Source organism: Dromaius novaehollandiae, chromosome 36 (assembly GCF_036370855.1).
Source record: "Dromaius novaehollandiae isolate bDroNov1 chromosome 36, bDroNov1.hap1, whole genome shotgun sequence".
Taxonomy (NCBI): Eukaryota; Metazoa; Chordata; class Aves; order Casuariiformes; family Dromaiidae; genus Dromaius; species Dromaius novaehollandiae.
The window spans coordinates 856767-880071 of record NC_088135.1 but is presented as its reverse complement, the minus strand read 5'-3'; the positions used below and the strand labels follow the sequence as shown (position 1 = coordinate 880071).

At 63.6% G+C, this 23305-nt stretch overlaps 1 protein-coding gene and 1 long non-coding RNA gene across 2 annotated transcripts; one reads left to right on the top strand and one right to left on the bottom strand.

Moving 5' to 3' along the window:
* The first annotated feature begins 7010 nt into the window (after positions 1–7010).
* Positions 7011–10455, top strand: LOC135325377 (uncharacterized). The gene is made up of 2 exons (XR_010386411.1): positions 7011–8161; positions 8454–10455. It is a non-coding gene; the product is annotated as an uncharacterized LOC135325377 (long non-coding RNA).
* A 651-nt stretch (positions 10456–11106) lies between these two features.
* Positions 11107–23294, bottom strand: NOP9 (NOP9 nucleolar protein). The gene is made up of 10 exons (XM_064503320.1): positions 22997–23294; positions 19581–20140; positions 18859–19139; positions 18188–18329; positions 17020–17209; positions 16252–16391; positions 15292–15402; positions 14388–14606; positions 12227–12332; positions 11107–12139 (listed from the first exon to the last, which is right to left on the bottom strand). Exons 1-10 carry the CDS (start codon positions 23175–23177, stop codon positions 11982–11984), a joined length of 2088 nt encoding a protein of 695 aa, XP_064359390.1. The 5' UTR covers positions 23178–23294; the 3' UTR covers positions 11107–11981.
* Between the last annotated feature and the right edge of the window lie 11 nt (positions 23295–23305).

Here is a 23305-nt window from a genome sequence, read left to right as displayed (position 1 = left end):
GGCAGAGGGCGCGGCGGGCCAATGAGCGCCGCGCGGCGCCGCTTAGTCCCGCCTTCCGCCCCTCCTGTGTGCGCATGCGCGCGGTGCCGCTCTTCCCCCTCCCTTTGGAGACGCTGCGGTTGTATTTGCATACGCGCTTCTCATTGGTCCAGCGCGCGCCGCGAGCCCACGTGGGGGCGGTGTATGTGTGTGTGGGGGCGGGTTGCGGCGGCGGGATGCCTGGGCCTCTTAAAGGGCCAGCGCCCCGCCCCCGGCCGGGACGCCTGGGCCCCTCCCAGCGACCCTTGGAGTTTGTCCCTGACACCTGGGCCCGCGCTCGGAGTGCGGCCGGGACGCCTGGGCCCCTCTCCCGGACGCCTGGGCCCTTCCCCGGACGCCTGGGCCCCTCTCCCGGACGCCTGGGCCCTTCCCCGGACGCCTGGGCCCTTCCCCGGACGCCTGGGCCCCTCTCCCGGACGCCTGGGCCCTTTTCCCGGACACCTGGACCCTTCCCCGGACGCCTGGGCCCTTTCCCTGGATGCCTGGGTCCCTCTCCCAGACGCCTGGGCCCCTTCCCGGGACACTTGGGCTCCTCCCGGACGCCTGGGCCCGCGGCATGGACGTGCTGTGGTGAGCTGGGGGCCGCCATGTTGGTGGCGGAGGGGGAGACGGGGGCCGCCATTTTGTTGAGGTTGGGGGGGGGAGCCCCTCTGTCCCCCTCCCGCTTCCATGGGCGCCGCCATTTTGATGGCCGCCCCCATGGGCGCGGCCATCTTGGCGGCAGACCTCCCCCCCCCCCATCAGTGGGGGCGGCCATGTCGGGGGACGCCGTTGCTGGGCGGCGTGACGTCATGCCCTCCCCGCCGCTCTATAGGTCGGTGGCCCGGCGCGCCTGGGCCCCCGCGGCGCCGCCCCCGCGGCCATTTTGGGTGTGCGACCACCAGCGGGGGCGGCCGCGGGGGCTGCTGGCCGCCAGCCTCGAGGAGCTGCGGGAGCAGGTGAGGGGCGATTGCCCCCCCCGGGACCCCTTAATTGCCCCCCCGAGCCATTAATTGCCCCCCGGGACCCCTTAATTGCCCCCCCGACCTCTTAATTGCCCCCCAGGAGCCTCTAATTGCCCCCCCGAGCCATTAATTGCCCCCTGGGACCCCTCAATTCCCCCCCCCGGGCCTCTAATTGCTTCTCTAAGCCATTAATTACCCCCCCGGCCCTTCTAATTGCCCCCCCCAGGGCCTTTAATTGCCCCCCTGAACCATTAATTGCCCCCCTGGGGTGTTTAATTACCTCCTGAGCCATTAATTGCCCCCCCGGGACCCCTTAATTGCCCCCCCGAGCCATTAATTGCCCCCCTGGGACCCCTCAGTTCCCCCCCCGGGCCTCTAATTGCTTCTCTAAGCCATTAATTGCCCCCCCCAGGGCCTTTAATTGCCCCCCTGAGCCATTAATTGCCCCCCTGGGGCGTTTAATTACTTTCCTGAGCCATTAATTGCCCCCCTGGGACCCCTTAATTGCCCCCCCCAGGCCTCTAATTGCCCCCCCTGAGCCCTTAATTGCCCCCCCCAGGGCCTTTAATTGCCCCCCTGAACCATTAATTGCCATCCTGGGGCCCCTTAATTGCCACCCAGTCCCTCTAATTGCCCCCCCTGAGCCCTTAATTGCCCCCCAGGGCCTCTAATTACCCCCCTGAGCCATTAATTACCCCCCTGAGCCATTAATTACCCCCCTGAGCCATTAATTACCCCCCTGAGCCATTAATCACACCCCTGGGGGCTTTAATTACCCCCGTGAGCCCTTAATTGCCCCCCTGGGGCCCCTCAATTGCCCCCCCGGCCTCTAATTGCCCCCCTGGGACCCCTTAATTGCCCCCCCCAGCCATTAATTAACCCCCCCAAAGCATTAATTACCCCTTGAGACATTAATTACCCCTGGAGGCATTAATTACCCCCCCAGGTCCTCTAATTGCCCCCCCCCGGCCTCTAATTGCCCCCCCGAGCCCTTAATTGTTCCCCTGGGACCTCTAATTGCTCTTCTAAGGCGTTAATTACCCCCCCCCGGGCCTTCTAATTGCCCCCCAGGGCCTCTAATTACCCCCTGAACCATTAATTACCCCCCCGGGGCCTTTAATTACCCCCCTGAGCCATTAATTGCCTCCCTGGGGTCCCTCAGTTCCCCCCCCGAGCCCTTAATTGCCCCCCTGGGACCTCTAGTTGCCCCCCCAACACCGCTAATTACCCCCCTGAGCCATTAATTACCTCCCTGAGCCATTAATCACCCCCCTGGGGCCTTTAATTACCCCCGTGAGCCATTAATTGCCCCCCCCCAGCCTCTAATTGCCCCCCCGGGACCCCTTAATTGCCCCCCCGGGACCCCTTAATTAACCCCCCCCCCGAGGCATTAATTAACCCCCCCCCCGAGGCATTAATTACCCCTTGAGGCATTAATTAACCCCCTGGGACACTAATTACCCCCCTGAGCCATTAATTACCCCCCTGCAGCCTTTAAATCCCCCCATGAGCCATTAATTGCCCCCCCCGGCCTCTAATTGCCCCCCCTGGGATCCCTTAATTACCCCCCTGAGCCAGTAATTACCCCCCTGAGCCATTAATTATCCCCCTGAGGCCTTTAATTACCCCCCCCCGAGCCCTTAATTGCCTCCCTGGGGTCCCTCAATTCCCCCCCCCCCCGAGCCCTTAATTGCCCCCCTGGGACCTCTAGTTGCCCCCCAACACCGCTAATTACCCCCCTGAGCCATTAATTACCCCCCTGGGGCCTTTAATTACCCCCGTGAGCCATTAATTGCCCCCCCCAGCCTCTAATTGCCCCCCCGGGACCCCTTAATTGCCCCCCCCAGCCATTAACCCCCCCCCCGAGGCATTAATTAACCCCCCCCCGAGGCATTAATTAACCCCCCCCCGAGGCATTAATTAACCCCCCCCCGAGGCATTAATTACCCCTTGAGCCATTAATTAACCCCCGAGGCATTAATTAACACCCCCCCCCGAGGCATTCATTACCCCTTGAGGCACTAATTGCCCCCCCGGGACCCCTTAATTGCCCCCCCGGGACCCCTTAATTGCCCCCCCAGCCATTAATTACCCCCCCGAAGCATTAATTACCCCCCCGAGGCATTAATTAACCCCCCGAGGCATTCATTACCCCTTGAGGCACTAATGACCCCCCCGGGACCCCTTAATTGCCCCCCCGGGACCCCTTAATTGTCCCCCTGAGCCATTAATTACCCCCCTGAGCCATTAATTAACCCCCCCGAGGCATTAATTAACCCCCCCCGAGCCATTAATTAACCCCCCCGAGGCATTCATTACCCCTTGAGGCACTAATGACCCCCCCGGGACACTAATGACCCCCTCAGGACACTAAAGACCCCCCCCGGGACACTAAAGACCCCCCTGGGACACTAATGACCCCCCCAGGACACTAATGACCCCCCTGGGACACTAATGACCCCCCCGGGACCCTAATGACCCCCCCAGGACACTAATGACCCCCCTGGGGACACTAAAGACCCCCCCCGGGACACTAATGACCCCCCCAGGACACTAATGACCCCCCTGGGACACTAAAGACCCCCCCAGGACACTAAAGACCCCCCCGGGACCCTAATGACCCCCCGGGGCGGCTAATTAATTGCCGGGGGGGGCAGGCGGGGGCGGCGCTGGGGCTGGGCCCCCCCGTGAGGCTGGTGCTGGCGGCGGACGGCAGCGGCCTGGAGGCGGAGGGCGCCTGGGGGGCCCTGCAGCCCCACACCCCCCTCGTGGCCCTGGCGCCGGGGCAGCGCTGGCGGCCCCCCCCGGTGAGAGGCAGCCCCCCCCCCCGAAATAACACCCCCCCCGAATAACACCCCCCCCTAAATACCCCTCCCCCCGGGGACCCCCCCCCGAATACCCCCCCCGGTGAGAGGGAACCCCCCCCCCCCGAAATACCCCCCCCCAAATACCCCCCCCGAATACCCCCCCCGGTGAGAGGGAGCCCCCCCCACCCCCCGGAATAACACCCCCCCCGAATAACACCCCCCCCCTAAAATACCCCCCCCTAAATACCCCCCCCCCGGGGACCCTCAAATACCCCCCCCGGGGACCCTCAAATACCTCCCCCCCCGGGGACCCCTAAATACCCCCCAAATACCCACCCCCCCCCCGGGGACCCTCAAATACCTCCCCTGGGGGCCCCCAAATACCCCCCCCCGGGACCCCAAATACCCCCCCCCAGGGACCCCTAAATACCCCCTGGGACCCCCCCAAATACCCCCCCCCGGGACCCCTAAATACCCCCCCTGGGACCCCCCCCCAAATACCCCCCCTGGGACCCCCCCCTAAATACCCCCCCTGGGGGCCCTCAAATACCCCCCCCGGGACCCCTAAATACCCCCCCCGGGGACCCCTAAATACCCCCCCCGGGACCCCTAAATACCTCCCCCGGGACCCCTAAATACCTCCCCCGGGGACCCCTAAATACCCCCCCCCGGGACCCCTAAATACCCCCCAAATACCCGCCCCCCCCCCGGGGACCCTCTAATACCCCCCCCCGGGACCCCTAAATACCCCCCCCCGGGGGCCCTCAAATACCCCCCCCAAATAACTCTTGGGACCCCCAAATACCCCCCCAAATACCCCCTCCCCCGGGGACCCTCAAATACCTCCCCTGGGGGCCCCCAAATACCCCCCCCGGGGACCCCAAATACCCCCCGGGACCCCTAAATACCCCCTGGGACCCCCCCCCAACCCCCCCCCCAGGGACCCCTAAGTACCCCCCCAGGGACCCCTAAATACCCCTGGGACCCCCCCAAATACCCCCCCCGGGACCCCCAAATACCCCCCTGGGGCCCCTCCCCAAATACCCCCCCCGGGGACCCCCCCCAAATACCCCCCCAGGGACCCCTAAATACCCCCTGGGACCCCCCCCAAACACCCCCCCCCAGGGACCCCCAACCCCCCCCCGGGGACCCCCAAATACCCCCCCAGGGACCCCTAAATACCCCCGGGACCCCCAAATGCCCCCCCAGGAACCCCACATACCCCCCCCGACCCCCAAATACCCCCCCCCGGGACCCCCCAAATGCCCCAGGGCCCCCTAAGTTACCCCCAAGACCCCTCAGATACCCCCTGGGACCCCCAAGTACCCCTGGGACCCCCAAATGCCCCCCCCCCGAGCCCCAAATACCCCCCTGGGACCCCCCCAAATATTCCTGGGAACCTCTAAGACCCCCCAAATACCCCCCCGGGCCCCCAAATACCCCCCCAGGACCCCCAAATAACCCCAGAGACCCCCCAAATACGCCTGGGACCCCCCCAAATGCCCCCTGGGACCCCCCCAAATGCCCCCCGGGACCCCCCCCCAAATGCCCCAGGGACCCCCAAGACCCCCAGGGACCCCAAATGCCCCCCCAGAGCCCCCTGGGACCCCCCAATACCCCCAGGACCCCTAAGTTACCCCCTGGGACCCCCCCAAGACCCCCCAGAACCCCCCCAAGACCCCCCAGATCCCCCCAAACACCCCTCAGACCCCCCCACTACCCCCTTGGCCCCCCCCCCAAATACTCAGGACCCCCCAAAACACCCCAGATCCCCCCCCCGATACCCCACTGCCCCCCCAGTACCTCCCAGTACCCCCCCCCATTGCCCCCACCGGGACCCCCAGAGCACCTCAGTTGCCCCCCCCCCAGACCCCTCTAATACCCCCCACCCCCCTTTTTCCGCCCCCCCACCCCCCTTTTTCCACCCCCCCACCCCCTCTTTTTCCACCCCCCCACCCCCCTTTTTCCGCCCCCCACCCCCTCTTTTTCCGCCCCCCCCTCTTTTTCCACCCCCCACCCCCTTTTCCCGCCCCCCCACCCCCTTTTTCCACCCCCCCACCCCCTTTTTCCACCCCACCCCCCCTTTTTCCACCCCCCCACCCCCTTTTTCCGCCCCCCACCCCCTTTTTTCACCCCCCACCCCCTTTTTCCGCCCCCCCACCCCCTTTTTCCGCCCCCCCCACCCCCTTTTTCCGCCCCCCCCACCCCCTTTTTCCGCCCCCCCCACCCCCTTTTTCCGCCCCACCCCCCCTTTTTCCGCCCCACCCCCCCTTTTTCCGCCCCACCCCCCCTTTTTCCGCCCCACCCCCCCTTTTTCCACCCCCCCACCCCCTTTTTCCACCCCCCACCCCCTTTTTCCGCCCCCCCACCCCCTTTTTTCACCCCCCCCACCCCCTTTTTCCACCCCCACCCCCTTTTTCCGCCCCCCCCACCCCCTTTTTCCGCCCCCCCCACCCCCTTTTTCCGCCCCACCCCCCCTTTTTCCGCCCCCCCACCCTTTTTCCGCCCCACCCCCCCTTTTTCCGCCCCACCCCCCCTTTTTCCACCCCCCCACCCCCTTTTTCCACCCCCCCACCCCCTTTTTCCGCCCCCCACCCCCTTTTTCCGCCCCCCACCCCCTTTTTCCGCCCCCCCACCCCCTTTTTTCACCCCCCCCACCCCCTTTTTCCACCCCCACCCCCTTTTTCCGCCCCCCCCACCCCCTTTTCCCGCCCCCCCCACCCCCTTTTCCCGCCCCCCCACCCCCTTTTTCCGCCCCCCCCACCCCCTTTTTCCACCCCACCCCTTTTTCCACCCCCCACCCCCCCTTTTTCCACCCCACCCCCCCTTTTTCCACCCCCCCACCCCCTTTTTCCACCCCCCCACCCCCTTTTTCCACCCCCCACCCCCCCTTTTTCCGCCCCACACCCCCTTTTTTCACCCCCCACCCCCCATTTTTCCGCCCCCCCCCCCAAGGCCGGGCCGTGGGGCCCGTGCTGGGAGGCGGAGCTGACCCGGACGCCTGGGCCCCCCCGGCGGCGGCGGCGGGGGGGGGCGGCGGCGGCGGAGGAGGAGGAGGAGGAGGAGGAAGAGGAGGAGGTGGCGGCGCGGGTGACGGTGGCCCTGGCCAAGCGGAGCCCCCGGGAGCTGCTGGGGCGGCTGCGGGTGACGGCGGCCGTGGGGGGGCTGCGCTGCCAGCTGGGGGGGCTGGGCCCCGAGTGGCTGCTGCGGTAGGTGGGGGGCGGGGCCTGCCCCATAGGGGGCCCCGTTGGCGGCCATGTTGGCCCCGTTGACCCTCTTCCCCATAGAGATCAACATGGGGTGGAGAAAGGTCTTGCCCAATAGAGGGTTCTCCTGCCCCATGGAAGGTTCTCCTACCCCATAGGGTGGGTTCCTGCCCCATAGGGTGGGTTTCTGCCCCATAGAAGGCCCCGTTGGCGGCTGCGTTGGCCCCGTTGACCCTCCTCCCCATAGAGATCAACATGGGGTGGAGAAAGGTCTTGCCTCATAGAGAGTTCTCCTGCCCCATGGAAGGTTCTCCTGCCCCATAGGGTGGGTTTCTGCCCCATAGAAGGCCCCGTTGGCGGCCGCGTTGGCCCTGTTGACCCTTCTCCCCATGGAGATTAAGATGGGATGGAGAAAGGTCTTGCCTCATAGACGGTTTTCCTACCCTATAGGGTGGGTTCCTGCCCCATAGCGTCGGTTTCTGCCCCATAGAAGGCCCCGTTGGCGGCCGCGTTGGCCCCGTTGACCCTCTTCCCCATAGAGATCAACATGGGGTGGAGAAAAGTCTTGCCCCATAGACGGTTCTCCTGCCCCATGGAAGGTTCTCCTGCCCCATAGGGTGGTTTCTGCCCCATAGGGGGCCCCGTTGGCGGCCATGTTGGCCCCGTTGACCCTCTTCCCCATAGAGATCAACATGGGGTGGAGAAAGGTCTTGCCCCATAGAGGGTTCTCCTGCCCCATGGAAGGTTCTCCTACCCCATAGGGTGGGTTCCTGCCCCATAGGGTGGGTTTCTGCCCCATAGAAGGCCCCGTTGGCGGCCACGTTGGCCCTGTTGACCCTCTTCCCCATAGAGATCAACATGGGGTGGAGAAAGGTCTTGCCTCATAGAGGGTTTTCCTACCCTATAGGGTGGCTTCCTGCCCCATAGCGTCGGTTTCTGCCCCATAGAAGGCCCCATTGGCGGCCACGTTGGCCCCGTTGACCCTTCTCCCCATAGAGATCAACATGGGGTGGAGAAAGGTCTTGCCCCATAGAGGGTTTTCCTACCCCATAGGGTGGCTTCCTGCCCCATAGTGTCGGTTTCTGCCCCATAGAAGGCCCAGTTGGCGGCCGCGTTGGCCCCATTGACCCTTCTCCCCATAGAGATCAACATGGGGTGGAGAAAGGTCTTGCCCCACAGAGGGTTCTCCTGCCCCATGGAAGGTTCTCCTGCCCCATAGCGTCGGTTTCTGCCCCATAGGAGGCCCTGTTGGCGGCCGCGTTGGCCCTGTTGACCCTCTTCCCCATGGAGATTAAGATGGGGCGGAGAAAGGTCTTGCCCTATAGACGGTTTTCCTACCCTATAGGGTGGGTTCCTGCCCCATAGCGTCGGTTTCTGCCCCATAGAAGGCCCCGTTGGTGGCCGCGTTGGCCCTGTTGACCTTTCTGCCCATGGAGATTAAGATGGGGCAGAAAAAGGTCTTGCCCCATAGAGGGTTCTCTTGCCCCATAGACGGTTCTGCCCTATAGAGTGGGTTCCTGCCCCATAGGGTGGGTTTCTGCCCCATAGAAGGCCCCATTGGCGGCTGTGTTGGCCCTGTTGACCCTTCTCCCCATGGAGATTAAGATGGGGCGGAGAAAGGTCTTGCCCCATGGAAGGTTCTGCCCTATAGGGTGGTTTCTGCCCCATAGAAGGCCCCGTTGGCGGCCACGTTGGCCCTGTTGACCCTCTTCCCCATGGAGATTAAGATGGGGTGGAGAAAGGTCTTGCCCCATAGAGGGTTCTCCTGCCCCATGGAAGGTTCTCCTGCCCCATAGGGTGGGTTTCTGCCCCATAGGGTGGGTTTCTGCCCCATAGAAGGCCCCGTTGGTGGCCGCGTTGGCCCTGTTGACCCTTCTCCCCATAGAGATCAACATGGGGTGGAGAAAGGTCTTGCCCCATAAGCGGTTCTCCTGCCCCATAGGGTGGGTTTCTGCCCCATAGGGTGGGTTTCTGCCCCATAGAAGGCCCCGTTGGCGGCCACGTTGGCCCTGTTGACCCTCTTCCCCATGGAGATTAAGATGGGGTGGAGAAAGGTCTTGCCCCATAGAGGGTTCTCCTGCCCCATGGAAGGTTCTCCTGCCCCATAGGGTGGGTTTCTGCCCCATAGGGTGGGTTTCTGCCCCATAGAAGGCCCCGTTGGTGGCCGCGTTGGCCCTGTTGACCCTTCTCCCCATAGAGATCAACATGGGGTGGAGAAAGGTCTTGCCCCATAAGCGGTTCTCCTGCCCCATAGGGTGGGTTTCTGCCCCATAGGGTGGGTTTCTGCCGCATAGAAGGCCCCGTTGGCGGCCACGTTGGCCCTGTTGACCCTTCTCCCCATAGAGATCAACATGGGGTGGAGAAAGGTCTTGCCCCATAGACGGTTCTCCTGCCCCATGGAAGGTTCTCCTGCCCCATAGGGTGGGTTTCTGCCCCATTGAAGGCCCCGTTGGCGGCCGCGTTGGCCCTGTTGACCCTTCTCCCCATAGAGATCAACATGGGGTGGAGAAAGGTCTTGCCCCATCGAGGGTTTTCCTACCCCATAGGGTGGGTTCCTGCCCCATAGGGTGGCTTCCTGCCCCATAGAAGGCCCCGTTGGCGGCCGCGTTGGCCCCGTTGACCCTTCTCCCCATGGAGATTAAGATGGGGTGGAGAAAGGTCTTGCCCCATAGATGGTTTTCCTACCCTATAGGGTGGCTTCCTGCCCCATAGCGTCGGTTTCTGCCCCATAGAAGGCCCCGTTGGTGGCCGCGTTGGCCCCGTTGACCCTTCTCCCCATAGAGATCAACATGGGGTGGAGAAAGGTCTTGCCCCATAGAGGGTTCTCCTGCCCCATGGAAGGTTCTCCTGCCCCATAGGGTGGTTTCTGCCCCATAGAAGGCCCCGTTGGCGGCCACGTTGGCCCTGTTGACCCTCTTCCCCATAGAGATCAACATGGGGTGGAGAAAGGTCTTGCCCCATAGAGGGTTCTCCTGCCCCATGGAAGGTTCTCCTGCCCCATAGGGTGGGTTTCTGCCCCATAGGAGGCCCTGTTGGCGGCCGCGTTGGCCCCGTTGACCCTTCTCCCCATGGAGATTAAGATGGGGCGGAGAAAGGTCTTGCCCCATAGACGGTTCTGCCCTATAGAGTGGGTTTCTGCCCCATAGAAGGCCCCGTTGGTGGCCACATTGGCCCTGTTGACCCTTCTCCCCATGGAGATTAAGATGGGGCGGAGAAAGGTCTTGCCCCATAGACGGTTCTGCCCTATAGGGTGGGTTCCTGCCCCATAGAAGGCTCTGTTCGTGGCCACGTTGGCCCTGTTGATCCTCTTCCCCATGGAGATTAAGATGGGGTGGAGAAAGGTCTTGCCCCATAGAGGGTTCTCCTGCCCCATAGGGTGGGTTTCTGCCCCATAGAAGGCCCCGTTGGCTGCCATGTTGGCCCTGTTGACCCTTCTCCCCATAGAGATCAACATGGGGTGGAGAAAAGTCTTGCCCCATGGAGGGTTCTCCTGCCCCACGGGGGTCTCCCTGCCCCACGGCGAGGGCAGTTGGGGGTCCCGTGGGGCAGCTCTGAGCCCCTCCCTCCCCCCCCCAACCAGGAAGCTGCTGCGGGTCCTGTCGGCCCTGACGCGCGCCATGGGGCAGAGCCTGCTGAGCCTCTCCGCCGCCCTCCGCCACCTCCTCGAGGGCCCCCTGGCTCCCAGGGAGCCCTGAGGCCACTGAGCCCCGCCCCCAGCGCCCTGGCTCCGCCCCTTCTCCCCTGGCTCCACCCCCCCCATGTTCCTCAGTCTAATAAAGGCCTGAAGAGCCACTGAACACCAGTCCTGGCGCTTGGAGGACTCATTGCTGGGCCAAAATGGCGGCCTGGGGGGGTGACTAAAGGCATTATGGGAAAGGGGCAGGGCCAAAGGACACAAGCTCCACCCACCAGTGGTGAAAAGGGGACAAATATAAAGAAATGGAACAATTTTATACAAAAAAATATATGGGGCTGGGAGGAGCAGACAAGATTGGGATAAGAGGAACCAGAGTGACGCCTATCCCCCCCCCCCAAGCAGCGTTTGCCCAAAGACTCTATGGTTCTTACTTCAGGAAGGGCTTTGGGGCCGTCCTCTCTGGCGCTCAGTCCTCCAGCGGCTCTAGGGCAGGGGTTCTTCTGGCCACCAGTCCTCCGAGGTCTCTGTGGTTAGTTGGTCCCGCAGAGCAGACAAGACGGGGCGGAGAAGGAGCAGAGCGGCTCCGTGGGTGGGAGAAGCCAAGAGGTCCTCCAAGCATTGGGTGTTTCTAGGCAGCTGTTTGCCTGTCTCTATGGCAGGCTGGTGAGTCCTCCAAGACTACAGGTGTTTTCCACACTCTCTATGGTTGTTGATCACCTCAGAACCACTCTAGGCGATTAGTTAACATTTCTATGGCAGTCCTCCAACACCCACAGCCTCCACAGGTGATGGGGCTTTCTGCTCCTCAGTCCTCCAAGATCTCTATGGTAGTTCTCCAGAGCATAGAGCACCACACAGTCAGGGCAACTTTCTACCTCAGTCCTCCAGCAGCTCTGTGGTGCTCCTCCAACAACCCCTAGGATCAGCTGCTCCGGGCGACGCTCTGCTCCTCCATCCCGGGTCTCTATGGTTTTGGGTCAGGTGTCCAAGCAGCCCCACGGCGACGTTCTGCTCTCCTGCGTCAAGTCTCTGTGGTGCCCTGTGGGGTCAGTCCTCCAATATGGCGACAGGGATGACTCTCTGGTCTTCAATCTTTGGTCTCTATGGTTTCCCCACAGGGTCAGTCCTCCGGCAGCTCATTGTGGCGCATGGGCCGCTCTGTCTTCCCGTTCTCCATCTCTATGGTGGTATCAGTGTTGCAACCAGTGGCCACGGCACCGCTCTAGCACTTGTTCTACAGTCTCTATGGCCCGCGGGCCTCCAGGGGGGTGCCGGGGCGCCTCTCCGCCCCCCACGGCGGCCGTCTCCGCTGCTCCGCGAGGGCGTATTGGGGGGGGGGGGAGAGGAGTCAGTCCTCCAAGATGGCCGCCATCAGGGCGCGGCGGCGGGCGGGGCCGGCCTGGAGGCGGAGCCAGTCGCGGCGGCGGCAGGCGAAGAGGTCGAGGGCCAGGGCCCGGGCGACGCCGCGGCCGTGGGGGTGGCGCCCCAGCTCCTCCCGCCGGGCCGCTGCGGGAGGGAGACAAGATGGCGTCAGCGCCGGGGGGGGGGGGGGCGGGGCTCCCCCGGACGCCTGGGCCCCCGCGCGGGACTCACCCAGCTCGGCGGCGATGGCGGCGCGGGCCGGGGCGGCGGAGGCGGCCCAGACGGCGTCCAGCACCCGGCTGCCGTTGCGGTGACACGCCAGCGTCGCGAAGTGACCCTGCGGGGGGCGGGGTCAGCGCAGGAAGTGACATCAGACGCCCAGGGGGCGGGGCCAAGGCGAGATGTGACAGCACATGAGTGGGGGGGGGTGGCAAAGCCCCCCTGTGCCACCCATCTTCAACGGGGGGCGGGTATTGAAAGCGTTAATTAGTGCCGTAATGGCGGCCCTCCAAACGGCCGAAAATCGGGGGATTTGGCCCCAAAACCACCGAAAATCGGGGGATTTGAGCCCAAAACCGCCAGAAACGGGAAGGATTAGGCCCCAAACCTGACAAAAATGGGGGGATTCAGCCCCAAAACCGCCCAGAACTGGGGGGATGAGGCTCCAAAACCGCCCAGAACAGGCAAATTTGGCTTCAAAACTGCCAAAAACGGGGGAATTCGGCCTCGAAACTGCCCAAAACGAGGGGGATTTGGCCCCAAAAGTGCCAAGAACAGGGATTTGGCCCCAAAACCGCCAATAATGGGGATTTGGCCTCAAAACTGCCCAAAAAGGGGAAATCCAACCTCGAAACGGCTAAAAAGGGGGATTTGGCCCTGAAACTGCCCAAAATGGGGGGATTTGGCCCTGAAACTGCCCAAAATGGGGGGATTTGGCCTCGAAACCACCAAAAATGGGGATTCAGCTGCAAAACCGCCAATAAAGGGGGGATGCGGCCTTGAAACTGCCCAAAAAGGGGGGGATTTGGCCTCAAAACTGCCCAAAAAGGGGAAATCCAACCTCAAAACGGCTAAAAAGGGGGATTTGGCCCTGAAACTGTCCAAAATGGGGGGATTTGGCCCTGAAACTGCCCAAAATGGGGGGATTTGGCCCTGAAACTGCCAAAAATGGGGAAATCCAACCTCGAAACTGCCAAAAAGGGGGATTTGGCCCTGAAACTGCCCAAAATGGGGGGATTTGGCCCTGAAACTGCCCAAAATGGGGGGATTTGGCCATGAAACCGCCAAAAATGGGGATTCAGCTGTGAAACCGCCAATAAAGGGGGGATTTGGCCTCAAAACTGCCCAAAAAGGGGGAAATTCAACCTCGAAAGCGCCAAAACCAGTGATTTTGCCCTGAAACCACCCAAAACGGGGGGATTTGGCCCCGAAAGCGCCCAAACCGGGGGGATTCGGCCCCGAAAGCGCCCAAACCGGGGGGATTCGGCCCCGAAAGCGCGCAAAACGGGGGGATTCGGCCCCGAAAGCGCCCAAAACGGAGGGATTCGGCCCCGAAAGCGCCCAAACCGGGGGGATTCGGCCCCGAAAGCGCCCAAAACGGGGGGATTCGGCCCCGAAAGCGCCCAAAACGGGGATTCGGCCCCGAAAGCGCCCAAAACGGAGGGATTCGGCCCTGAAAGCACCCAAAATGGGGATTGGGCCCCGAAAGCACCCAAAACGGAGGGATTCGGCCCCGAAAGCGCCCAAAACGGAGGGATTCGGCCCCGAAAGCGCCCAAACCGGGGGGATTCGGCCCCGAAAGCGCCCAAAACGGAGGGATTCGGCCCCGAAAGCGCCCAAACCGGGGGGATTCGGCCCCGAAAGCGCCCAAAACGGGGGGATTCGGCCCCGAAAGCGCCCAAAACGGGGGGATTCGGCCCCGAAAGCGCCCAAAACGGAGGGATTCGGCCCCGAAAGCACCCAAAACGGGGATTGGGCCCCGAAAGCGCCCAAACCGGGGGGATTCGGCCCCGAAAGCGCCCAAAACGGAGGGATTTGGCCCCGAAAGCGCCCAAAACGGAGGGATTCGGCCCCGAAAGCGCCCAAAACGGAGGGATTCGGCCCCGAAAGCGCCCAAAACGGAGGGATTCGGCCCCGAAAGCGCCCAAAACGGAGGGATTCGGCCCCGAAAGCGCCGAAAACGGGGGATTCGGCCCCGAAAGCACCCAAAACGGGGATTGGGCCCCGAAAGCACCCAAAACGGAGGGATTCGGCCCCGAAAGCGCCCAAAACGGGGATTGGGCCCCGAAAGCACCCAAAACGGAGGGATTTGGCCCCGAAAGCGCCCAAAACGGAGGGATTCGGCCCCGAAAGCGCCCAAACCGGGGGGATTTGGCCCCGAAAGCGGCCTCACCTTGAGGCTGCGCAGGAGGCGGCGCCGGGGCCGGGCGGGGACGGTGGGCGAGGCCAGCAGGGCCTCCCAGACGTGGCTGCCGGGGGGGCTGCAGGCCAGGGCGGCCAGGGCCGGGGGGGGCAGCGCCGCCAGCCCCCCCAGGACGGGCGCCGGGTCGGCGAAGTGCAGCAGGTGCTGGAGCAGCAGGGAGCCCTGGAGGGTGACGGCGTCCAGCGAGGCCTGGGGGGGGGGGAAAGGGGGTGAGGGGGGGCAAAAAAGGGGGTGGGGGGGGGAAAAGGGGGTGAGAGGGGGAAAAAGGGCAGTGGGGGGGCGAAAAGGAGGGCGAGGGGGGCAAAAAAGGAGATGAAGGGGGCAAAAAGGGGGCGAGAGGGGGGCGAAAAGGGCGGTGGGGGGCAAAAACGGGGTGGGGGGGCAAAAACGGCAGTGGGGGGGCAAAAAGGGCGAGGGGGGGGCAAAGAAGGAGGTGGGGGGCAAAAAGGGTGGGGGGGCCAAAAAGGGGGCGAGGGGGGGCAAAAAGGGAGTGAGGGGGCGAAAAGGGCAGTGGGGGGGGCAAAAAGGGCGGTGGGGGGCAATTGGGGGGGGTCAGGGAGGCCCTTGACCCCCCCAAAGCCGCCCTCAGGGCACCTTGAAGTGGGGGGGGGGGGCAAAAAGGGGGAGACGGGGGGCAACTGGGGTGAATTAGAGGGGAAATGGGGTGAATTAGAGGGGAAATGGGGGCCCGGGGGGGCAATTAGGGGGTTGGGGGGCAAATTTGGGGGGGGTGGGGCAGAAAGGGGGCTGGGGGGGCAAAAAGGGGGCTGGGGGGCAGATTTGGGGGCAAAAGGGGCCGGTTTGGGGGCAGGAAACGTGGGGGGGGGGGTCAGAGCAGTGGGGAGGGGGCTGGGAGGCCCCGCCCCCCACTCACCTGGGGCTCCGCCCCCTCCTCGGCACAGGCCCCGCCCCCGAAGGGGCGGAGCCCCGCCAGCAGCCCCACGCAGGCCCGCCGGCGCCCTGGCGGCTCCCAGCACTCGAAGGCCTGCGGGGGGGAGAAGGGGGCGGGGCTTAGGCGGGGGCGGGGCCTCACCCAAGGGGGCGTGGCCACACCCCAAGGGGGCGGAGCCACACCCCCAAGGGGGCGGGGCCTCACTGCAAAGCCTTGGGGGGGAGAGATTGGTCAGTCCCAGGGTGGGGGGTGAGAGCTGGGAGGGGCTTTGCTAAGGGGGCGTGGCCTCTGGGAGGGGGCGTGGCTTGCCAATAGGTGTTGGGGCTTTCCCGAGGGGGCGGGGCTTCCCCAAGGGGGGCGGGGCCTGCTGGATCTTTCCTCCTCCAATAGGGAGCTTCAAGGTGGTGCTGCGGCCAACGGGGAGCCCCCAAGGGGGGTGCGGGGTGGAAGGGGGTGTGGCCTGCCCAGAGGGGGCGGGGCCTAAAGGCAGGGGCGGGGCTCAGCGGCAGGGGGCGGGGCTTGTGGAGACCAGGGAGGGTGAGCCCACCCACCCAATCAGGGCCCCCAAGGGAGCTGAGAGAGCCAATGGGGAGCCGCAACAGGCCTGTGGGCGGAGCCTAGAAAAGGGGGTGGGGCCTATAAAGGGGGCGGGGCCTCCAGGAAGGGGGCGAGGCTCGCCACCCCCAAACGAGCAGCTGGGGCCGGAGCAGCCAATGGCAAGCCAGCAGCCGCCTGGAGGCGGAGCCTGGAGGCTGTGGGCGGAGCTTGGGGCAGGGGGCGGGGTCTCCAGGCAGGGGGCGTGGCCTGCAAGCAGGGGGGCGGGGCTTAGTGACCCAGGTAAGGTGGGTGGGTGAAGCAGGGCTGCGCGTAGAGGCCTCGATCGGCCAATGGGGAGGCGGCGGGGGCCAGGGGGCGGGGCCTGGTGGAGGGGGCGGGGCCTACCTGGAAGAGGTGGCGCAGAGCCTCGGGCTGGAGCGGGGGTGGCGGCGGCAGGCGCCCGCCAGGGCCGTCAGCACCCCGGGGTGGCCCCGGGCCAGGGGCTCCGCCAGCGCCGGGCCCAGCTCCGCCAGGGCCTCCCCCACCTGCCAGGGGGGGGGCGGCGACGTGCTTAGCCACGCCCCCTCCACCGAGCCACGCCCTCTGCTGAGCCCCACCCCCTCAGTAAGCCCCACCCCCTCCCCATCCAGTCCCCACCCCCTCCTGGCCCTGGTTTCCCCCCACAAAGTTCTGCCCCCGTTTAGCCCCACCCCCTTTAGCCCCACCCCCTTTAGCCCCCCCACTCGGCCCCAACAGGCACCACCCACTCAGCCCCCCAGGCTCCACCCCCTCCAGCCCCGCTCTGCTTGGCTCTGCCCATCTCCCCGGCCCCTCGGGAAGCTCCGCCCACCCCATTAGCCCCGCCCCCTGCAAGTCACGCCCCCAAAAGCTCCACCCTCCTAGAAGCCCCACCCCCTAAAGTCCCACCCCCAACACCCCTCCCCACCTGGACCCCAGGAAGCCCCTCCCACTCCAGGGCCTGCCCCATAGAAGCGTCACCCCCATTGGCCACGCCCACTCCCATTAGCCCCGTCCACCTCAAGGCCACGCCCCCAGGGCCCCGCCCTCCCAGCCCCCATCTCCAGGACACCCCTCCCCTCTCCACAGCCCCTCCCCGCTCCGAAACCCCGCCCCTTTGTGGCCCCGCCCCCCCTCCCGCGAAGCCCCGCCTACCACGTCGGCAGGGGCGTGGTTGAGGAGGCGCTGGAGGCCGTGATTGGCCACGCGGTGGCGGGCGAGGCGGCGGAGGCGGCCCCGCAGCTGGGCCCGGAAGAGGCGTCGCAGCAGCCGGGGCCCCGCCACCGTCATGGCCGCCTCGGCCAGGCGGCTGCGCTCGGGGTCCTGCAGCGCCTCCGCCAGGGGGCTGCGGGGGCGGCCAATCAGAGAAGGGCACCCCAGCCAATCAGCAACAGCCCCCCGGCCACCCTCAGCCAATCAGCAACTGCCCCCCCCGGAAGCCCCACCCAATGCGGAACACCCCCAGGCCATTCAACCAATCAGGAAGAGGCATTTGGGGCTCCCAGCTAATCAGGATTTAGCCCCGGGGGCCGCCAGCCAATTGGGAGCAGGCTTGGGAGCGGCTAGCCAATCAGCGCTTGGCTCTGGGGAAGGTCTAGGTGATGGTGAACAGCCCCACGGCGGCCGGCCAATCCTGAAAGGGCATTTGGGACTGGCAGCCAATCAGGAGGCAGCTCCTGGGAACCCCCAGCCAATAGAAAGCAGAGTCGGGACTGAGTAACCAATCAGCATTCGGCTGTAGAAAATGGCTGAACAACGCAAAATAGCCCCACAGCCCATCAGCCAATCAGAAAAGAGTAGTAGAAATGGCCAGCCAATCAGAAGCCAGCCCCAGGGAGCTCCCAGCCAATTGGGAAGAGGCATGCAGCCAGCTGGCCAATCAGGAAGTGGCACTTCAGTCTGCTAGCCAATCAGAAAGCAGCCTCGAAAGCCTCCAGCCAATAGGGAGCAGCCTTGTGGGCAGGTAGCCAATCAGAAAGAAGCAGTTCAGACTGCTCACCAATTAGAAAGGAGCCCTAAGAAGTCCCCCCTCCCCCACCCAATAGGCAGCAGCCTTTTAATCAGCCAAGCAATGAGCAATTAGCACTCAGAACTAATAGCCAATCAGAAAGCAGCCCTGGGAAACCCTCCCAGCCAATAGGAAATCAGCTTAGGAGTGATGAACCAATCAGGGCCTGGCTGCAGGGAACAGCTCGGGAATAGGGAACCACCCCATGCTCTGTTGGCCAATCAGGAGGCGCCGCGAGGAGGCGGGAGCCAATCAGGACGCGGCTGCCGGCGGGAGCCCGCCCTCCCCGGGGGCAGCGGGGGGGGGGGAACGCACCTGTGGGTGTGGGCGGGGCCAGGCGGGGCCAGGCGGCCAATGAGGGCGGCGCAGAGGCGGGCGGCGGCGGGCGGTTGGCTGCGGTGCAGCACCTGCAGCGCCACCTGCAGGCAGAGGCTGGCGGGGGCCGGCGACAGCAGCGCTTGGGGGGGGGGGGGGGTGCAATTAGGGGGGGCAATCAAGGGCCGGGGGGGCAAATAGGGGCCGAGGGGGCAAATAGGGGCTGGGGGGGGCAATTGGGGGGTGGGGGGGTAATTAGGGGCTTGGAGGGTGAGTGGGGGAGTCAGGGGGGCAAATGTGAGGGGTTGGGGGGGCAATTAGGGGCCGGGGGGCAATTGGGGGGTTTGGGGGGGGCAATTAGGGTCCGGAGGGGTAATTAGGGGCTGGGGGGGGCAATTAGGGGGGTTTGGGGGGGCAATTAGGGGCTGGGGGGGCAGATGGGGGGGTTCAGGGGGGCAATTAGGGGGTTCAGGGGGGCAATTAGGGGGGTTCGGGGGGGCAATTAGGGGCCCCAGGGAGCAGCTGGGGGGGGCATTTACCCCCGGGGGGGCAGTTAAGGGCAGTATTTACCCCCCCAGGGTGGATATTTACCCTCCGGGGGGCAGTTAAAGGGGGTATTTACCCCCGGGGGGGGTATTTACCCGGGGGGGGGGGCAGTTACGGCCACTCACCCGGCAGCTGCTCCTCCAGGGCCGCCGCCAACTGCCCCAGCAGGGGCAGCAGGGCTGGGGGAGGCCCCGCCCCCTCGGCGCCTGGCTCCGCCCCCTTGGTGCCTGGCTCCGCCCCCTTGGCCTTTGGCCCCGCCCCCAGGGGCAACTGCGGGGCTCCTGGAGGGGCAAAATGGCGGCCGTGAGGGGGGGCAAAATGGCAGCCGTGAGGGGGTGAGGGGGGCAAAACCCCCTAATTGCCCCCCGCTAATTACCCCCCACTCCTTTAATTGCCCCCCCACCTCCTTAATTAGCCCCCAGCCCATTAATTACCCCCCCAGCCCATTAATTGCCCCCCACCCCCTTAATTAGCCCCCCAGCCCATTAATTGCCTCCCGGCCCCCTTAATTGCCCCCCCACCCCAATTAATTGCCCCCCATTGCCCCCCAATAGGCTCTGGACCCCCTAATTGCCCCCCCGAGCCCCCCATTGCCCCCAACACCCCCCAATTGCCCCCCCAGACCCCCCCAATTCCCCCCAACCACCCCCAGACCATGTAATTGCCCCTCCCCGGAACCCCCCCCAATTGCCCCAGACCCCCCCAATTGCCCCATGCTGCCCCCAACCACCCCCTAAGCCATGTAATTGCCCCCCAGACGCCCCCAATTGCCCCCAACACCCCCCAAATTGCCCCCCCCGGACCCCAAATCACCCCCCTGGCCCCCCCCTTGCCCCCCCCAGCTTACCCGCCCCGGGGGGCCCCCCAGGGCCCGCAGCAGCGCCCGCACCACGAAGCTGCCGGCCGGGTGCCGGGCGAAGGCCACCAGGTCCTGCCCCACGGCCGCCACCAGCTGCCCCACGGCGGCCAGCAGCTGCTCCCCGGGGGGGGCCGATTGCCCCCCGGGGGGGTCCAGGGGCCCCATGGGCTCTAATTGCCCCCCGGGGGGGTCTGATTGAGCTCTAGGGGCATCTAATTGCCCCCCGGGGGGGTTTAATTGTCCCTTGGGGGGCTTTAATTGCCCCCGGGGGGGGTCTAATTGCCCCCGGGGGGGGTCTGGGTGCCCCGAGGCCTCGGCGAGGGCGGCGGGCACCCCGGCGAGGGCGGCCTCGAGCACCCGAGCCCCCCGCGGGTGCCCGGCGGGGCCCGCCAGCCCCCCGGCCCCCAGGGCGCTCAGGGTGGGGGCCAGCAGCCCGGGGGGGGCCCGGGGCAGCAGGGCGCAGAGGAGGCGCGAGGCCGCCGGGTCGAGGGCCGCCGCCGCCACGCCGGCCGCCGCCGCCTCCGCCAAGACGTTGCGGGCGAAGAGCTCTGCGGAACAGCCAAGAAAACACAAAAAAATCACGTTAAACACCACAAATTCTGAAAAAAACACCCCAAAAATCAAAAAATCCGCATTAAAATGCCCAAATTCCAACAAAAACACCCAAGAAACCAAAAAAACTCACATTAAGACACCCAAATTGCGACAAAAATGCCCCAAAGCACAAGAAAATCATATTAAAACACCCAAATTCCAACAAAAACACCCCAAGAAACCAAAAAACTCACATTAAGACACCCAAATTGCGACAAAAATGCCCCGAAGCACAAGAAAATCATATTAAAAACACCCAAATTCCAATAAAAACACCCCAAAACCCCCAAAAATTCAGATTAGACCACCCGAATCCTGACAAAAACGCCCCAAAAGCCCAGAGAATTCACATTAAACAAGTCAAATTCTGACAAAAACGCCCCAATACACAAAAAATCTGCATTAAAACACCCAAATTGCGACAAAAACGCCCCCAAAAAGCAAAAAAAATCACATTAAACAACCTAAATGCTGACAAAAATGTCCCAAAACCCCAAAAATTCACATTAAAACACCCAAATTTCAACAAAAATGCCCCCAAAACCAAAAAAATTCACACTAAACAACCCAAGTTCCAACAAAAATGCCCCCAAAGCCCAGAAAATTCACATGAAGACACACAAATTCTGACAAAAACACCCCAAAAACAAAAAATTCACACTAAAACACCCAAATTCTGACAAAAATGCCCCAGAATCCCCCTCGTGGAGATGGTTCTGCTGCCCCCAGGTCCCCAAATACCCTCCCGGGCCCCTAAATCCCCCCCTGGAACCCCCAAAATCGACCTGGGGTTCTTATATACCCCCCTATACACCCCTAAATGCCCCTATAGACAATTTGGGGGGGGTGCAAACACTCCCTTAAAATTTGTGTGTATGATTTTAACACTAATAAACTTTTTTTTTTTGCTTTTTTAGTGTTTTTAGTAGGTTCTGAAACGGGCAAAAACACTTTAATACTCATAATTTTTTTATACGGAGCTTTTTAAGGTTTTTTCATGTCGTCGAAATTGTTTAAATTGTCTCAAAGGGCCTCAAAAATCCCCTCAGGGACCCCCCTGGGATCCCTAAACCCCCTCATGGACCCCCAAATCCCCTCAGAAACTGCCCAAATGCCCCCCAAAAGGCCCCAAATCCCCTCAACCCCCCCCCCCAAATACCCCGGGGCTGCTCCTGACCCCCAACCCCTGTCAGAAACCCCCCAAGTTCCCTCAAAAAAACCCAAATCCCCCCAGAAACCCCCCAAATCCTGTCAGAAACCCCCCAAATCCCCCCCCCAGGGCTGCTCCTGACCCCCAACCCCTGTCAGAAACCCCCCAAATTCCCTCAAAAACACCCAAATCCTGTCAGAACCCCCCCAAAATCCCCTCAGAAAACACCCAAATCCCCTCGAGGCTGCTTCCGACCCCCAAATCCTGTCAGAAAACCCTCCGTTTCCCTCAGAAACCCCCCCAAATCCTGTCAGAAAACCCTCCGTTTCCCTCAAAACCCCCTAAATCCTGTCAGAAAACCCTCCGTTTCCCTCAAAACCCCCTAAATCCTGTCAGAAAACCCTCCGTTTCCCTCAAAACCCCCTAAATCCTGTCAGAAAACCCTCCGTTTCCCTCAAAACCCCCCAAATCCTGTCCGAAAACCCTCCGTTTCCCTCAGAAACCCCCCCAAATCCTGTCAGAAAACCCTCCGTTTCCCTCAAAACCCCCTAAATCCTGTCAGAAAACCCTCCGTTTCCCTCAAAACCCCCCAAATCCTGTCCGAAAACCCTCCGTTTCCCTCAAAACCCCCCCAAATCCTGTCAGAAAACCCTCCGTTTCCCTCAAAACCCCCCCAAATCCTGTCAGAAAACCCTCCGTTTCCCTCAAAACCCCCCCAAATCCTGTCAGAAAACCCTCCGTTTCCCTCAAAACCCCCCCAAATCCTGTCAGAAAACCCTCCGTTTCCCTCAGAAAACCCCCCGTTTCCCTCAAAACCCCCCCAAATCCTGTCAGAAAACCCTCCGTTTCCCTCAGAAACCCCCCAAATCCTGTCCGAAAACCCTCCGTTTCCCTCAAAACCCCCCAAATCCTGTCCGAAAACCCTCCGTTTCCCTCAAAACCCCCCAAATCCTGTCAGAAAACCCTCCGTTTCCCTCAAAACCCCCCAAATCCTGTCCGAAAACCCTCCGTTTCCCTCAAAACCCCCCAAATCCTGTCCGAAAACCCTCCGTTTCCCTCAGAAACCCCCCAAATCCTGTCAGAAAACCCTCCGTTTCCCTCAGAAACCCCCCAAATCCTGTCAGAAAACCCTCCGTTTCCCTCAGAAACCCCCCAAATCCTGTCAGAACCCCCCCAAACACCCCAGATCCCCCTGGGGCTGCTCCCAACCCCCAACCTCTGTCAGGAACCCCCCAAATTCCTGTCAGAAACCCCCCAGATTCCCTCAAAACACCCCAAATCCTGTCAGAAACCCCCCAGATTCCCTCAAAACACCCCAAATCCTGTCAGAAACCCCCCAGATTCCCTCAAAACACCCCAAATCCTGTCAGAAACCCCCCCAGATTCCCTCAAAACACCCCAAATCCTGTCAGAAACCCCCCAGATTCCCTCAAAACACCCCAAATCCTGTCAGAAACCCCCCAGATTCCCTCAAAACACCCCAAATCCCCCCAGGGCTGCTCCCGATCCCCAAATCCTGTCAGAAACCTCCCATATTCCCTCAAAAACACCCCAAATCCTGTCAGAAACCGCTCAAATTCCCCCAACCTCCCCCAAATTCTGTCAGAATCCCCCCAAATTCCCTCAAAATCCCCCCAAATCCCCCTGCCCCCCCCCTCACCGAGCTCCTCCGGGCTCAGCCCCTCCTGCAGCGTCTCCAGGGCCCGGCGGAAATAAGCGGCGGTGCCGGGATCCAGCCCCGGCGTCGCTCCCGGTCTCGCTCCCGGTCTCGCTCCCGCTTCGGTCCCGGCCACCGGCCCCTGTGCCGGCGCGGAGCCGCGGCGGCGGCGCTGCACCCCCATGGCGGCGCGTGGTAGCGCCACGCTGTATCCCGGCGTGCCCCGCGCGGCGCAGGGAGGAGGGGGGATGTATCCCGGCGTGCCCCGCGCGCGGCGGGCTGAAGAGGCGGGAAAAGGGGCCTTGCGGCCCG

Bases quoted from the DNA above. Each gene is read 5' to 3' on its own strand.
- NOP9 (XM_064503320.1), bottom strand. From the start codon at position 23,177: ATGGGGGTGCAGCGCCGCCGCCGCGGCTCCGCGCCGGCACAGGGGCCG. The intron at 18,330-18,858 runs GTGAGTGGCCGT...CCCCCCCCCAAG, and splicing joins CCTGGAGGAGCAGCTGCCGG to CGCTGCTGTCGCCGGCCCCC. The intron at 14,607-15,291 runs GTGAGTGGGGGG...CCCCCCCCCCAG, and splicing joins AGGAGGGGGCGGAGCCCCAG to GCCTCGCTGGACGCCGTCAC.